Source organism: Phaethon aethereus (assembly GCF_964289735.1).
Source record: "Phaethon aethereus genome assembly, chromosome: 2".
Lineage (NCBI taxonomy): Eukaryota > Metazoa > Chordata > Aves > Phaethontiformes > Phaethontidae > Phaethon > Phaethon aethereus.
In genome coordinates, this window is record NC_138582.1 from 92,784,760 (window position 1) to 92,801,684 (window position 16,925).

General features: G+C 39.4%; 1 protein-coding gene across 1 annotated transcript in view; it reads right to left on the reverse strand.

Moving 5' to 3' along the window:
• PIGN (phosphatidylinositol glycan anchor biosynthesis class N) overlaps positions 1-14,116 on the reverse strand; it is a gene marked incomplete at both ends in the record, with an annotated part of 87,807 nt that extends 73,691 nt beyond the window's left edge. Inside the window, 4 exons of the mRNA XM_081996650.1 lie at positions 5,069-5,175; positions 8,350-8,448; positions 9,563-9,684; positions 13,890-14,116. Of these exons, the coding sequence (XP_081852776.1) occupies positions 5,069-5,175; positions 8,350-8,448; positions 9,563-9,684; positions 13,890-14,116 (555 nt within the window). The remainder of the gene's footprint in view (positions 1-5,068; positions 5,176-8,349; positions 8,449-9,562; positions 9,685-13,889) is intronic.
• Positions 14,117-16,925: the final 2,809 nt, after the last annotated feature.

Genomic DNA, 16,925 nt, shown 5'->3' on the forward strand with positions numbered 1-16,925 from the left:
AGACCAGCCATATTACACCAATGAAAGATACAGGCAGACAGCTATTCCAGCACGATGATCTTAATAACCAGCAGTGCCCAAGGAAACAAAGTTGGGTAGGGTTTTAGTTCAAAGAGCATCCAGAGAACTTTTCAGTACACTAATATAAAGAAAAGCGTCTTTGAATTTCACATGAGCCCAGGGAAAATGCTGGTAGAGCCAGTGAACCATTTCTGCCACCAAAGGGCAGAGCAGTCCACCACACACCTGTGGTAGTGGTGGAGCTCTTAAAAACTAAAGCTCACACCCTGCGTAAACAGAAGTCATTGTACCCAGAGGAAGACCAAACTGGCAGCAAGAGCATCATAGTAAGCCGTGTCAGGAAACCATGGCAGTACACAATTCCAACTTTTTTTCCCCCCTAAATAAACACAAACTGCATGGACTAATTTTTGCACGCTCTCAACTTCAGCTCTTGTCCAAACAAAATCATGACCAAAGTCCAGAGAGATTTTAAATAAAGATACAAGAAAAGGATCCCATCACATCCAATAGCAATATAATTATTTCTGTGGAGATTTCCATTTCCCACAGGAGTCTGTCCACCTGAAAAAAAAAAAACAAACACGCAAATAGGAAGTTCACCACACGGAGTTATCTTCAGCTGATAAAGGTGGTGAGTTAGTAAGCAGAACACAAAACAGTAGGGGCAAAAACCACTTCACCTTGCTCTGGAGGTTGCTGAACTGTTTGCCCAGCACTATCCTTGTATCTCTTTGTAGCCTACTAAAGGCCTCTTCTTTTTGGTACTCGGTATTCACAAAACTTGAGACACCTACTACCACTCAACACTAGTTTCCAAGCCACCATTATATGTCAATTATATCTTTCTGTCTCAATTTTTTTTTTGTTTCCCTTTTATCTCCTCTATTCAGTGATATTACCTCCGTTGTATACTTAAGCCAAATACCACCAAGGAGCTTCTTTGGGAGCAAACAACAAAGAGGCTGAGAGAACTCAGGTTCTCCAGTCTCAAGAAAAGGCAGCTAAGGAGAGATCTCACTGGTGTCTACACCCATCTATTTGGAGGGTGAAGAGAAGATTCAGCCAGACTGTTCAGAGGGCCTTGGTGATAGGACAAGGGGAAACTCACAATTTGAAATATGGGAAATTGAATTATGATAAAAAGACTTTTAAAAATTATTTTTTTAAACCATAACTGTAGCCAGATATTGGAACAGGTGCTCAAGAGGTTGTTGAATTTCTGCCCTTGAAGATGCTCAAAACTTGACTGGGCAAGGTCTGAGTAGCCTGCTCTAACTGGACCTCCTTCATGCAGGGAGTTGGACTCGATGACCACTACAGCTTTCTTCTAACCTTCTTTTTCTATCATTCTGACAACTTTTCTAAGATTTTCTGGCAACTAACAACAAATAATGCCCTGGCTACAACTGATACGCAATTTAGTAGTATCAGCGATAAGTTTTCCATTAAAATATTCACAGTAAACTGTAAAGTTAATTATAATGTAATACTAATTAAAATGTTACAAGAGAAGTTTGGTTACAACTATGTGAAGTCATCTCCCTGCTTGGATGGGAGAAAGGAAAAACGAAAAAAAAAAGACTACCTGGAAGGTCTAGCAAATACATGATTTACTGATATCTGAACACAATATGGACTCGATAGATGTTTAATATAAATTGTTTGGGAACCCAAACAGAGCTCTTCATGGAAGCACGATCCTTTAATAGAGCTGATAAACTGTTGCTGACTGGATGGAGGTACAGGGAGAAAAAGAGACCAAGTGACAGTCTGAAGGTTTGGTCTCACCTTCTTCCATCAGAAGGGGGCCAATGGAAGAATGAAGTACTTTGTTCAAAATGAGAAAAGGAAAAAAAAAAAAAAGATATGTTTGCCATCTGCACCTACATTTAAGTCAGAAGACATCAACTGAATACCTTGAGCATATCCCACCCTGTGGTCGTAATAAATTATGGTTAGACCATTATTGGGACTCATCTCCAAGACTGTTTGAGTTCCTGGAATTTTAATCATTTTATCCTAAAACAAAAGAGTTCAATCCTACAAAACTGTTTTTCACAAAATACTTTAAAAACCAAACAGAAATGTGTTAAAAAGAACATTTTTTTCCCTGTTAGTTAACCTAGACTTCCAGTATTTTGCTCCCTAATTTTTCTTAAGCACGGACTCAAAATATGATTTAGGCAAAGGTTAGTTATCTGAGAATCATTGGGTCACATCACACTAAATTACACTCAGTCCTTTGATTATTTTGAAGGCTTCTAAAAAAAAAAAGAAAACCCACAAAAAAAACCCAGTCAATAAACTCCATACCCATATGGAGCTCCAAGCCACTCCCAAACTATTATCACACATTAAAATTACTGAGTTTTAACCCAGTTATAGATAAAAAACCCACCCAGTCTAGTCTATACTCAATTTCCTGTGTCCCAACAAAGGGCTAGGATCACCTTGTACCACGAACAGACATGACAGACTGCCAGACATGACTACCAAGTATCACACATTTTTTTTCCCCCACTCATGATTTAAGCAATCTGCTTCTGATCCATACAAATAAAAGCTAGTCAGAGTTTCACATCTCCTGACCGACTGAGTTATCATTAGTTAGCACTTTTTAAGAGCACAAACAATTTCAGGGTGCCAGCACTAGTAGCCCAAACATTAGTTAGCCATTCTCCATCTTATCCCATCTTTTTTGGGACAGAGGAAGCCACAAGTGGCCCTTGTGGCAGGCTTGGAACCTGCTGACTACACAGAAGAGAGGGAGTACACATTAGCGTCTTTCACTTCCTGAAGAGGCAGAAATCCAGGGACCACCTTGCCCAACATAGAGTTTAACAACATGTCATTTAATAGTTGAGATAAAACTCAAAGGAGGAAAAAAAAAAGTAGGCAAAGCAGAATTTAGATTTCAGCAAATTGTCACTGTTACTTATATATAATCTTACCAGCATAGCTGAGAGTTGTTCAAGTTATAATAGCAGTGACCTCAGTTTCAGAAAGCCTCAAGTTTCATGCTTCTGACACAATCACTGATGTGTAATTGAAGAGATGATCAATGGAAGGAGTGTTTCACACCAGTCAATCAAGTCCTATCCATTCACAGTATGTAATTTAGATGGGCAAAATAAGCCTTTAAAATAATGGTGCTGATTCCAAGGAAAAAGTCATCAGTAATGACATATAGTATCATTTAGACGTATCATTATAGTTTGAAAGAAGAAATGCCATTAGGTGTTTTGAACCAAAAGAAAGGTAGTACCACCCTCACATACCTGTGCAGCTCCAATTGCCAGCAGGGTGCAACATTAAGACAACAGCTATTCAAGCATAATTGACAGCCTAATTTGATTTGTATTATTCATCCACATTACAACACGCAACCTGGCACAAGTGCACATTCAGGGAGAGGATGGCAGCTAGATAAAACATCTTTTCACCTGCAAACTCAAAAAGTCACTTCCTTTGAAAATTAGCAAACTATAATGAACTTTTCCACCCTACATCACTGTTTAAAGCACACCCACCCTTGGCTTCCTAATATAGATGCAGATTTAGTTTATTGATCTATTTGGTTTTATTTTTGGTTTGGTTTATGCTGGTTAGCTAACGTTAAGGCACAGAGCCCAGAGATCTCGTGGAAGTAGTTTTATTAAGTCTTAAACTCGATTAACATTGTTATGAGATCCAGAAAGTAGCTCACCTAGTTGCTCCACTTATACAGATACTTATACACCAATACGCACTATCAGCATTTCTTAAGCCAGGACAAGTGAGGTAGCATGGCATAACCTGAATATAGTTTCTGGCTATTCATTAATTCCTATGTGCCTTGGACTATTAATATTTATAATGACAGCATCACAGAAAACAAGAGTCATGAACAAGCACTGACGCAAGTCAGCTGAGCAGAGCACCATGCGAACAAGCTGCCTCAGGGCCTAATCTGCCTCCACCCTCTTTTCCCCCCAAAACTAACCATGACTCCCCTAGCAGCCACAGCATAGCATGAACCTCAGTAGATAATCAGGAGCCAGTTATGTGCATCAGAAGCCACACTCTGCAATTACAGTCGGTACAAGCCTGACAAAAATTAAGTCAATAATATTCCCCATTTCTTCCTTATAATGAAGACTTTACCGTTTCTGCCATGCTATAATACTTGTTATAAAATCCTTAACTAATCATGTTCAAGATTTAAAAGGGTCTGTAGTACTGGGTTTCAGATTACATGCAAATTTAAGACAAAGAAAAGCCAAGAATGTTTTTAAAGGGTACTTTTATTAGTGTTAGGTTTTTTATTAGCATTGAATGACAAATACTTGCTCTAAGCTTCCATTACACTAGTCATGATAATTGATTCAAGCAATTTTTACTTATGACTCCATGTTGTGGTTTAGCCCCAGCTGGCAACTAAGCACCACACAGCCGTTCACTCACTCCCCCCTCCCCCAGCGGGATGGGGAGAGAATTGGGGAAAAAAAAAACTTGTGAGTTGAGATAAAAACAGTTTAATAGGACAGCAAGAGAGAAGGAAACAACAATAATACTACCGACAAAGGAATGTACAAGAACAAGTGATGCCCAATATAGCAATTGCTCACCACCCGGCAATCAACAGCCCATCTCTGAGCAGTGATTTCTGCCCCCCAGCCAACTCCAGTTTATGTACTGGGCATGATATCGTATGATAGGGAATATCCCTTTGGCCAGCCTGGGTCAGCTGTCCTGGCTGTGTCCCCTCCCAGGTCCCTGGGCACCCCCAGCCTGCTCGCTGGCAGGCCAGCACAAGAAGCTGGACTGTCCTTGACTGCTTAGCAACAGCTCAAAACATCAGCACGTTATCAACATTTTCTCATCCCAAGTCCATAACACAGCCTCACACTGGCTTTTGTGAAGAAAACCAACTCTATCCTGGCTGAAACCAGGACATCCCAACTGATAGGTCTTTCAAAAATTTCTTTCTTACTGCTTCTATGATAAAGTTAACATCCAGCTGTGCTTTTTATACACCGGTAGCATAAAAAGATTCTCTGCTCACCTTAACATGATCAAAAACCCACATGTCAAGATTGGCTGCATCTTGTGCTCCAAAGTCTTCACTTTCTGCTGTGTAACAAAACGTATAAACGTGATCTCCAGTAGCACCTGAAAAAACAATATAGATGGAATAGGAGACAGAGAAAAGTTTTCTTCCTTTTCTCATAGTTTAAACTTTCCCATCATTTACGTTTTTTTAAAGCCTAGATACCATTTTAGCACATTAGCTTATTAGCACCTCAGAGGAATGAGGAGCAATGCTACCCAGTATTCCAGGTGAGGAAGTAAAGTATGGAAAACCAGACAGGAGTAGAACAAATCCCAGTTAAAGCAAATTAAACAGAATTTAGTTCAAGGAATTTCACTGAGAAACTTCTAACAGAGAAAGCTACACATTAAGAGCCTTGTTTGAACACACATGTTTTGCGGGGGTTTGTTTAAGAAAATGTACTTCGCTTTTGGTTGTGAAACTAAACCATACAAGGCAATGCCTTATCAATGAGGCCTTTTACACAGGAAAACATCATATATCACATGTAAGTAAGGCAACAAAAGGGATGTAACTTAGTTACTGTACATCAATTCTAGGAGGCAACACAGTATTGAAAACCAAGTGGACAACTTCAGAAATACAATATTCAAAGTCTGCGTCTTTAAAACATGGATTCAAAATATAAAAGGGAGAACTACTGGACTACATTCAGGCATAAAGTACAACACGAGGGCCACTGATGCGAAAACACAGCATCTGGACAAGGCAATTTCGTTCTGTACTCACTGTCAAGAGAGCAAAGCAGAGAAAGGCCAGATAGAAGAAGATGAAAACCAGAAGAAAGTAAACTTTTGAAGTCCTAGAAAGATCTGAAGTTAGGTGGGGTTTAATGAAATAATTCAGTCAATGGCCGAGTTGTTACAGCTCAGGGATGCTATTTCTACTGTGACTACATAAACTCCCAGATAGAAAATGTTCTTCTATCAGTTGATGGCCAGAGAGAATATAACCGATTTGCTGGATGTCACAATTATATAATGCAGTTTTGTAAGCTTCCGGGCTTGTGGATGAACTAATATCCCCGTATAAGGGAGCTGTTTAACCAAGATTATGTCCAAACCCACACAAAGGATGCAGGTATTTCAGGCCAGGAAGATGAAAGCTGGCACAGATTTTCTGGTGCAGCTCCCCCCTGCCCCCCAGGAAACATTACTACTATTTATAACCCAGAACACCCACTGCAGTTCTCACAGTCTGAAGGAAAAGGAAGAAAACACTCCCAGGCATTTAAAAAGTGATTTAAGGAGTTCCAGCTGGTGGATAAAGGAGTTCAAAAGAAGAAATAAACCCTGGCCATCACTGTCAGGATGACTGATGGTCTAAGAGGGTAGAGTGCTGTACTGTTTTTCCACAGCATCACAGCAAACCTGAGAAGACCTGTCTTTGAGAATTGCCACACCAAAGAAGCCAAATGAAAGCATGCAGTTTGCAGACCAGGCAAAGGAACACATCTACTACTTACCCATTTTTAATTTCTACCAGAGGGGAAAAAACCCCCACAACCCACCCAACCCTGCATTGCTATAAAGAGAAACAGTGACAAAATTAAGCCATACTAGGAAAGTTTTGGAGTGCCTGCATAGCTTATAAAATAATTGATTTCTTTTTTAAATAAGAACCCTACTATGCAAAATGTTACAAAATGTTATTTTATTTCTGTTGTTTGAGAGGTGGCAGGCAATAGTGTGCCCAATACTTTCTTTAAATCTGGGGATGAGGAAGCAAAGATGGGATAGAGAAATAGAAGGAAGCTGGGGATGAAAACATTCTTTAGAAGTAAGCATAGAGCTCTACTGAGTCTGGTGCTGCCATTACACTAATAGAACTAACTGGAGGTGCCATTAACTCCCACCCCAGATACCACCTATTCCTATTGCAGACTTGTCTGGCACATCATCTCGCCCTCAGCATCAATATTCAAATATGAGGATCAGGGATCAAGTTATCACCATCTTACAGTAACTTTTACATCCTGTGGAAAGCAAAGCTCTCGCTTCACTAGTGGGGAAGGTCCTGTGTCTGCCAAGCCTTTCATGGGTCAGAGCCCAGACCAGCAGGAGACTTTTGCTAGCAAATTTTGCAGGCACAAAAGAGGGGAAGAAACAATGAAGGCACAAGGACAGTCAGACACTGAGCTGACAGAGTGTGGGCATCAGAGAGCTGTCAAACACAGCCAGGTGAGGAATGTGAGAAATTCTGGATTTTTCTTGGTGCACTGTAGGAACAAAGAACTAGAAGAGGAGACAGAGCGGTCTGTCTGTCCAGAATAACCTTGATAAAGGTTTGTCCTCGTTGTCCCCATGGTCTTGATTATACCCTTCTTCATACTCAAGGTAAAAAAAATGACCCTAGCCTTGCTGCTAGTTTCCAAGAGAAAGGGAACCTGTGGAACGAATGGCAACCTGGGTGCAAAGGACTAATATCTACTTCCCTTAGAAGCAACATCCTCAGCTCCTTTTTCAGCGTGGCATTTAATCCTGTGGATTGTCAATGCCAATACTTAGAACAAAACAGCAGCATATGCCCCTAGTCAGTCTGCTTTATTCTCAGACTATGGGAAAGGGTGTATCTGCCCTCATTCTTCCAAGAACAAACTGAAACTAAACTTGGAGATCCTTCAAATGCTTGCAGTGTTGCTCAGCAATCTCTGCATGCTCAAAGACCAATTGCACTGGGCTGACAAGACTTTAACACACTGTACATCATGGGGAAAAGACCTCAGCTTCAGGAACAGTACCAGGCAGTTCCCACTTGCATGTAGTTCTTCCCTTTACACATTATTGTTCTGGAGTAGAAGCAGGGTAACCCACAATAAGCTACTTCTCTAGCTCAGACACTCAAAAAGCATGGCTGCAGTTCTATCACCCGACTCACTGGGAGTTGCATGCAGAGGAAGAAAAACTCCAGCTGCAGGCTTGCAAACAAGAGTTTTAAATCGCAATCAAAGAAAAAAAATATTAGGTCCTTTTAACTAAGGGTGTGTTTCCTTTAGTATGCTGATACAATTAGGCAAGGCCTATTTAAAAGGATGAGGAGTCAATAGGGATATCCTCTTTAAAAGCTTGCTTCTTTTTCTTCACCCAGTCTTGAAATCACAAACTAGAAATCAGGTATACACAAATATACAAACTGGAAATACTTCATCCAAATTCTTTAACTCAAAAATTGCAAGCGTCTCTATTTTACTGCCTGGTAACTATGTGTTAAAGATTCACAAAATTTAACCTTACCTTTTGCAAACATGGGCAAAATATCTGGGCTTCCCCAGCTCCAAGTATATTTACTTTCATTGAAAACAGAGTCAAATTCCACTGGATTCTCCTTCCATCCTGTTAAACAAACGTACCTGGATTTAGATGGGGTTGTCAGAAGATGTCATTGACTGCTAAGACTGATAGTCCATGAAAAATGTTGGTTTTTTTAAAAAGTTTCCCTTATATTATTTCACAATGAACTCCACTTTGCAAGTCTTGCTTTTACCTCCATTTCAACTTATATTTGCAATTAGTCCCTCATTCATTAAGAAGTGATCTGAAAACCTAAGCCAATCTCATTATGCAGGTATTCAAAGAGACAAAAACACAGCTGGTTTACCTTCTAAACAGCTAAAATTCTCCTGAATTCTAAATCCCCTGTGAACTCAGCTTTTGACATTTTAGGCAATAAATTACACACTCATATATTGTATTTGCAGCAGTCACGTTCCAACTCATCACAATAAAACCTTCAAGATCTGTTTCCACGACAAGGCAGCTGACAAAAATATAAAGGGATGCTCTTAACAGCAATTCCTGCCAATCCTGCATTTGTAGCAGATGTCAGAAGGAAGAACTTTTTTATTAGGAACATGGACAAGACCAAGTAATTCCTTTTACCTCCCCTTTCCTAAAACAACACACAACATTACAAGTGTTTCAGGCCTGGAAGCCTGGGGCAAGGCAGAGGACCACACAAAAGACCAAGTCAGTAATGTGAAGGCTTGTTCAACATTATTAACCACTAAGCATGCAGTAACAGCTAGCTCTGGACAAAACGCATAGTTGGGGTTTTCCGCTTTATTTTGCTACTGATTCTCCAACTCAGCCTAGCAATGGTTCAGCTAAGATGCTCCAGTTCACTTCTTGTTTGCGAGATCTACTTAGCCATCTCCCATTACATCCCAAATGATAATTAAAAACACTGTTACATGAACAGGTCACTCCATAAGATACTTCTGCTTTTAGACTCAGGGTGCTAAATTTTATCGTGTTACAAACTATTATGTAAGCTGTTTTCATAGCTATCAATATTGAGTGGGAAATCCATCCAAAAGGATTCTTTTCCATATAATCTTGGCATACAAACCACTATGCAGGTATTTATCAGTAGTCATCTAGACGCCCAGCACATCAATGAAACACCTTATTTTAGAGGACAGTGTTCAAAGCTTTAGGATTGGCATACCTTTAGCAACTGCACTGACATCTTCATAAAATCCAGCTATAAGTGCAACATGCCCTGGCCTGGATTCTGTTGGGACTCGGGTGTGAGAGACTCCCCAGCTGCCATTATTCTCTAGAATACCCCTGAAAACAGGATACAAGGCAGTTAATGCTTATGACTTCTTGAAAGTACAATGAAGTGCAGATAAAAAGAGTGACAGGTAGATGTGAGGCAGGAAATGCAAAAACAACCCAGACTAAACCAGATTTTCACTACTGCCTGCTGTGCAGCAAAACAAGCAGAACATTAACCTGCAAGTAGTTCTATATTATAGCACCCCACAGAGAACATTACTATTGTGGCCCATCAGCATTGCAAACAGATGAGTTTAGCTGGTGTTCTAATACACTTAGAATTAACATTTTTTTCTGCTGCTTTCTGCTATAGCTTACTTTTTTTCCTCCCAAAACAAATTGTTCCTGCCTAGTGTTAGTTCTCTTTGTTCTTTCCATCTAGCTTGAAAGTGTCTAGTTCCATCTTTTCTTACTCATTAAATATGCTCAAATATAATTAGTTTTTGTGACCACATCTGCCTTTATCTGTGCTGAATACTGAAAGCCAGCATCAACAAAATTAAAAAAACACGTAAACCTAAGATGCAAATCATTTCAGCAACGTGGAGAAAATGTAAGTAAACCTTGTATATTTTGCAATTACACTGAAGTGAAGGAGAATACCTTCTCATCACATATACAGAAATACATAAATTGTCTAGGGATTATGCACATACAAGAGTTATAACAGATAAAAGGCAAAGAAAATGGAGGGCAAAGCCCAAGGGTAAGAAAGAGCCTCATAAATTACTCTTGTCTGCTGAAGATATGAACAGCTGGAGCCTGTCCTAGAGCAAGCAGTAGGCATTATTACCATATGCTGTTTTCTTGTCTCCATCTTCTGGAAGAAGAGAAAGATTCACTGCCCACTGTCAGAGCAAGGGCAGAAAGAAAGAAAACAAAACATACCAGGACAGACCTTATACTAATGTTTAGGAAAAAAGCAGCAGAATCTTCTGAACGAATTCGAAGTAGTTTTTAAGAGTCAAATGTACTGGGAAACTGTTTTTGTTGTTCACGATATGAGCTACAAAATATGATATACTTTTATTGGATGTGTTTTAGCAAAAGTAGATTCTAAGTTCATGCTTGTAACTTCATTTTTAACAGAGATTTTACACAACTGCTAATTACAAGATCTGTACACTCAGCTCTAAATATATTTCTCACTGATGAAGTAAGAATCAAACCACAACCTAAAATTCCAGGCTCCACTCTAAGCTTGCGGGATTCACAGTTTGCTTGTTTGTTTTTTTAACTCATCTTACACCTCACATTCTCCAGCCTACTTGAAAGTTCACAGGACTGTTTGGAATAGCCCAAATATTACAGTTAAAAATGTAGAAGATGATATAACACTCTGACATGTTATTCCTGGCTCTCATCTCAGCTAGGTTTTAAGACAAGTTGTATTGAAATAAGGTACTAATTTGAAGAAGGATTTAAGTATTAAAGTGGTTTCTAATTTATTCTCACTGGTGAGTCTGATCAAAATGCATTGCACTAGCATCAGCTGAAGATTAAGACAAAGACAAAAACAGAAACACTTTTGGCTCTCCTCACACTTTGTTTTCACAACAGGTAGGAAATTGTTTTAATTATGATATGATTTCTACTGATTTGGAAAGTAATCCTTTACCTTTGCTTTTGTGGGGTTGTATCACAGGATCTGAAGTCAACAATAACACATACCAGGCAGAAAGAAAATACAGCCAGATATTGTCATTTACCTGTCCAAAATTCATTTAGCTACTTCAAATTATTTCAAAGCCTTTTACTCAGAAGAACCATTTAAAAACAATTAATTTCCTTGACAGTATAAGCATTAGCTACCCATAATAACAATGATGAATACGAATAAGTATAGTAACATGGCTGAAACATGACAGGATGAAAACAACTTCCCCGAAATCCCCCCCACCACCACAGCAATTCAGAGACCACCTACCGTCCCTCACAGCTATCACAACACTGCTGAAAAACATATCTTTCAAGAATATTTGTGAGAGAAAAGACTAGGTACTTGGCATATATCAGCCAGCAATCTGCTCCAAGCCTAATGGATATTTATTATTAGTTTTATGTACCTACTAAAACTTTGTTTCTATTTATAGCACACTGCTACAAGAAAGGTACTTGCTCATTTAAAGATAATCTTTCCTCATGAACAGCACAGTAGTTCCCAAAGTGCTCCACCTGGATGAGACAAGTAATCTGGCTGTTACATTGCCCCCTACTACAAAGCATGGATAAGGGACTGAACCCTTGGCACCTAGGAATGAATGTGCAAAAAAGTGAACTTTATATTAAATTGCGTATATTTTGGGTTAATATTATTGAAAAAGGAAAACTCAGACAGAAATAACTTGGCAGAATAAAAAAGGAAACACTTCCAGCAACCAACGTCTGATCTGGTCAACCTGTTAACAAAGTTAACTTATGGAAATCGTGTAGCTCAAATGTTTCGTACAAAACACTGAGCCTCCTGCTTCAAAATTGTAGCAGTATATGTCATAGAGCCAGTTACACCCTGGATTGCCTGACCCTCTACCTTTCAGAAGGCACAACATGCCACATGCTTTTTTCTTTTCATCGTCTCTCACATACACATGCTCACACACATATGTATTTATATGCAGAATGAGAGACAATGAGACAAATACAGGTAACACTTCAAATCTCTACTGGCATTTTATTCCACTCAGTGACCTACAGTGATCTTTGCTTGTTACAAGGCAGCTCTTCCCCTCCATTCATGCATGTACTTTCAGCACAGGTGACAGTGTTTTACTTCTACAGATTTTTAAATAGAAGGTCCATAACTCCACAAACAAGGTAAAGCAGAGATGGAAAAAGTGCAACTTCGCCACACTGGACAAGCTAGTTTACCAAACTGGACACAGTTTAACTTTTTATTTCTAGATAGGTGTGATAATTCTGAATGGCTGAAACAGAAAAACCTCAAACCACTTAATGGCAGAAGTATCCTTTCCTAGCTACTACCCACAACTGCTTCTAGTGATGGGGCCATTATGGCATTCACACCTTGTTAATGGTGCAAAAGACCAACAGTTCTACTGCTAAGAGAAGAGAGACTGCTCTGGAGGAAGTGTGAAGTCCACAAGACAACATGGAAAACTCACACTGATGTGGCAGACATCTGCCACTGGCAGACAGCACCTTTCAAAAACACTAACAACAGGAGAAGCAGGTGCAAGTAATCCCATATAAACTGGCAAGTGCTATAGCAAGGGTTCCTCAGATTTCTGCAGCAGACTGCAAACACCTTAACAGCTACAGATCATTGATTATTCAGGTTTGCTCTGATACTCAAGCCAAATCAGTGCTATTACACAAAAGTAGTCTTATTTAATACTGTCTACTTTTTTTAGTCTAAGAAACTATTTGCCTTATGAATAAATAATTATCTTGATAAGGAAATTTATATGTGGCACTTAGGGACATGGTTTAGTGGTGCACTTGGCAGTGCTAGGCTAACGGTTGGACTCTATGATCTTAAAGTGTTTTTCCCACCTAAATGATTCTAAGAAACGAAGATTGGTGAAAATTAGTTTTAAGAACTCAAGGATTTAACACTCTTTAACACTCACTTTTAACACTCTTTTTTGGCAGTATTAGTTTTTCACAATCTTAAACCAAATCATGCCATTAAGCAATCAGACACACACTGGAGAGCACAAGGGAGGCAGCTGGGTCACACAAGCAGGAAGGGCAGAACAAATAGGAAGTGGCAGCCTGCTGTTAGATCCATTCAGGCCATCTTTTTTAATGACTGCTTAAAAAGCTTCATCACTACCTTAGAATTAGAAGACAAGCATGGTAATGAACTGCTACTCCTGAACTGAACATCCAGGAAGCAGTTTAAATTAACGACTCTGTTAGGCTTCAGAATTGATACCATACTGATGGGAACGGAGAAAGTTCACACTCCTCTCAGTTACTGGCTAGCTGCGGTTTTTGTTTGGAGGACAATATTGACTCAACTTATTCTGTTCATGGTTTATCAGCTTTACTGACAACAGGGGACACCAACTGAAAATCATGCAGTTTTGCAGAGTGTAGCTCTGCAAAGTTTGCCACTTCAAAAGCAGAGGGAAGGCAGTACCTGAGCCACCACAGTTGCCGTTGTTCCGCTTGCTCTTTTTTAACCGTTACACAGAGCTGCCTCCAGAAGTAAAGTCTTCTGGATCAGTAGTGTTTTCAGATGGACTTACCGCAGGTAAGGTGCTTGGGATGTGCCGTTGCTGTTCAATTCATACAGTGAATCGGCCCGCAGACCATCAGCAACAAAGAGTACAAGACGTTTTGCTGGAGGTGGCAGTGGAGTCTGCTGAGGAGTCATCCCGTGAACAAGGGGAGAGCTGAAGTAGATGTCAAAAATGGAGACCAAGAACACACAGTGCACAAGGAGACCAGCGAGTATGAAGACTGGTATACCCATGGCAACAGCAGACTGGCAAGGCAAAGTCCAACACTGAGGGAGAAGGAGAAAAATAAAGTTAGGTAGATGAGACTTATCAGAATCAGTATATATTTCATCTGTTATAGAATGGGAGTACCATAATCACAGTCATCCATAATCAGTCTCTGCTTCCAACAACCTTTTTCCCCAGAAGTTTTGGTCAAAAGTCACCACATGGCTAATTCAGACTTTCAGATAGGCATTACGTCTCAGCAACTCATCTCTAGTGTTTAATAGGGTATCAGATGGCTTCAAAAGACCATTGAATCAAGACAGTTTGTCTGATACCCAGCCGTTTTTTTGTTACCTACATCAGTGACAGGAGACGCCAACAATGCAACGTCTCCATGAGCACACTACCCTCTGCCGGCTGACTGCATGACAGCGTTGAGGTCTGTTCAGGCAAACGCAAGCCAAAGACAGCTGGGAAAAGCCATTCTGTTACAAACATCCATCCAAAGTTGCTTTTTTTTTTTTTTTTTTAAGTTTACTATCAATTCTGGGCTCATCATATTCCGCCTAAAAACAGAAAACTTCTTTTAAAGGAACAAAGACAATCTGCTGAGTGCAGAACACTATTCCTCTTCTAAAACAGGTAACAAAAGCACAACAGCTGAAGGATTATGTGCATGGATAACAATATTCCCTTTTTGAAGTTTTCCCTACCCTGTCATCCTCTGAAGTCAAGTGAGGGATACAAATATGCTTAACAACAGGTACACTGGAAATGTACGTGGCCGCCCATGTACTGAGGGGTTCACATGATGCCTACTGAAGGCCACGCAAATATGTATATTGACTCAAGTAGGTGTGGGATCTGAGCCTGAATGAGGCTCAGTTCTGACAAAGTACCATTAGTGCTGTCCACGCTGCTAACTTACGTATTTAAGTGTTAGCTAATTATCAACCCTAACAAAACAACACCTCCACTCACCAATTTAGAAATAGATCTTCCCAGCAGCCTGGAAGGTTCAGATATTCAGTTACCTATGCAAATACAGACTTCTCTAAAAGAAACTCTTTGTTTCAGAATCTAGATAGTGCTTCTAAATGACAATATGTAAGTTTATCTTGTTACTTACAGAATTCCAGTAGCTGGACAGACACAGACAGCCATCACAGGGTAAGACTATTATTCTTATCAAATAAAGAAAAAAGGCCTCACTACCACAGAACCTTAACTGATCAAAACTCTGAAAGATGGTTATAAGAAAAAAAAATAAAATACAAAGGGTCAGGAAAACCAGAGGAAAAAAACACACACATTAAGAAAAAAAGATTTGAAAGTTAATATATATTATTACTTACTAATTCAAAGAAAATTCATATCTGTATGCAACTTAACCATAACTTCTAATTCCACTCATTTTCCCTACTGAAACAGATGCAACAACTTCAATCCTAATTAGAAACATTAACATAGTTAATTTCTCATTTTAGAGATTTGGAGAGAAAACCAAGTAACAAGATCAAGATAACTAAATACAACATTTCAAAGACACACGTAGTAGTCATGCTTAAGTGATCAAACAAAAACTTTTCATTATTCAGGTACTTACACACTTCTATCTTTACAAGTGAGATTCCAAGAGAGACTTGGAATATTTGTAAATACCAGTTTGTTTATTTTTTTATTTTAAGTACTCAGGGTTCCTGTATGAATTTGAATACATCAAATCACAGTCACAGAAACACCACTAAGTTGAACGCTGGACCTAATTTTATTCAATCAGTTTTATTTTCCATAGGGCTTTTTCTTTTGATACAGCTGTGTTTGATAAGAGAATCCAAACTATTCATGCCTTAAACTGATGAGACTAAACACCCTACTAAAAAAGCAGTTACTGCAATCAGATACTTGCTGTTGTATACTATACTCCAAGTGCTACAATTCTATAGCTTAACATATTCTAAATTTTTCTAATTAAAGTATTAGTAACCTAATCTGGTTTTAGCACTAGCTATTTCTCTTTGCTTTAACTCTCCTCAGGCCTGAGCTCTTGCTTGCAGCAAGAAAGTGCAATCAACACAATTCAAATTTAATGTTGTTTTAAGGCTATAGCGATCTACAGAATTAATAATTAAAAATAAAGGAAACTTTCTTTTGCAACCACAGTTTGACTACGTTACACTAGGCTATTCTTCTGGGCACAATGTATTCAACAGCTCATCACCATCAGATGATTTCAGTACAGGCAACTCCCAATCCACCTGTTTCTGCTGTGTCATAGCCTCTCCTTCTGTCTCTAGCTTAGCTTACCTGGCTCCTTTAAGGCACGACCCTGTGTGCCATCACTGTGACACAACATAGTGAAAAGCATCCTATCCTCAGGCTTACAAATACTTTCCCACAGGTATAAAGTGTTTGGAAAGTTCCTAAGCAAATACCTAACTGCATCTCAGATGAATACCAAAATGGCACCTGGTGCCCTTTCCAGGCAGTCTTACTTTTTAACTACTAAGCCATTGGGTGAAGTGTTGCAAACAAGCACTTGGCTGTGGTTAGAGAAGGCTCCAGCTCAAAGAACAAAGTTTAAATACAGTCAACAGCAATTCTAGAGAGGCACCAGTGACCTCCTACACCTTTTCATCTTGATTAAGTTACAACCAAACTTGGTCATCGCCAGCCCAAAGTGCCTTAGACAGCTGATTTCTGAAATATATCCTCTTCAAACATCTGAAGTATCATGGAAGAACAACCAACATTTCCATTAACAGGTTTTCAATGGAAAAGGGAAGTCCTCTGTCACTGCCTGGGTATCTCTAGGACTTCCAAACCATCAAAGCA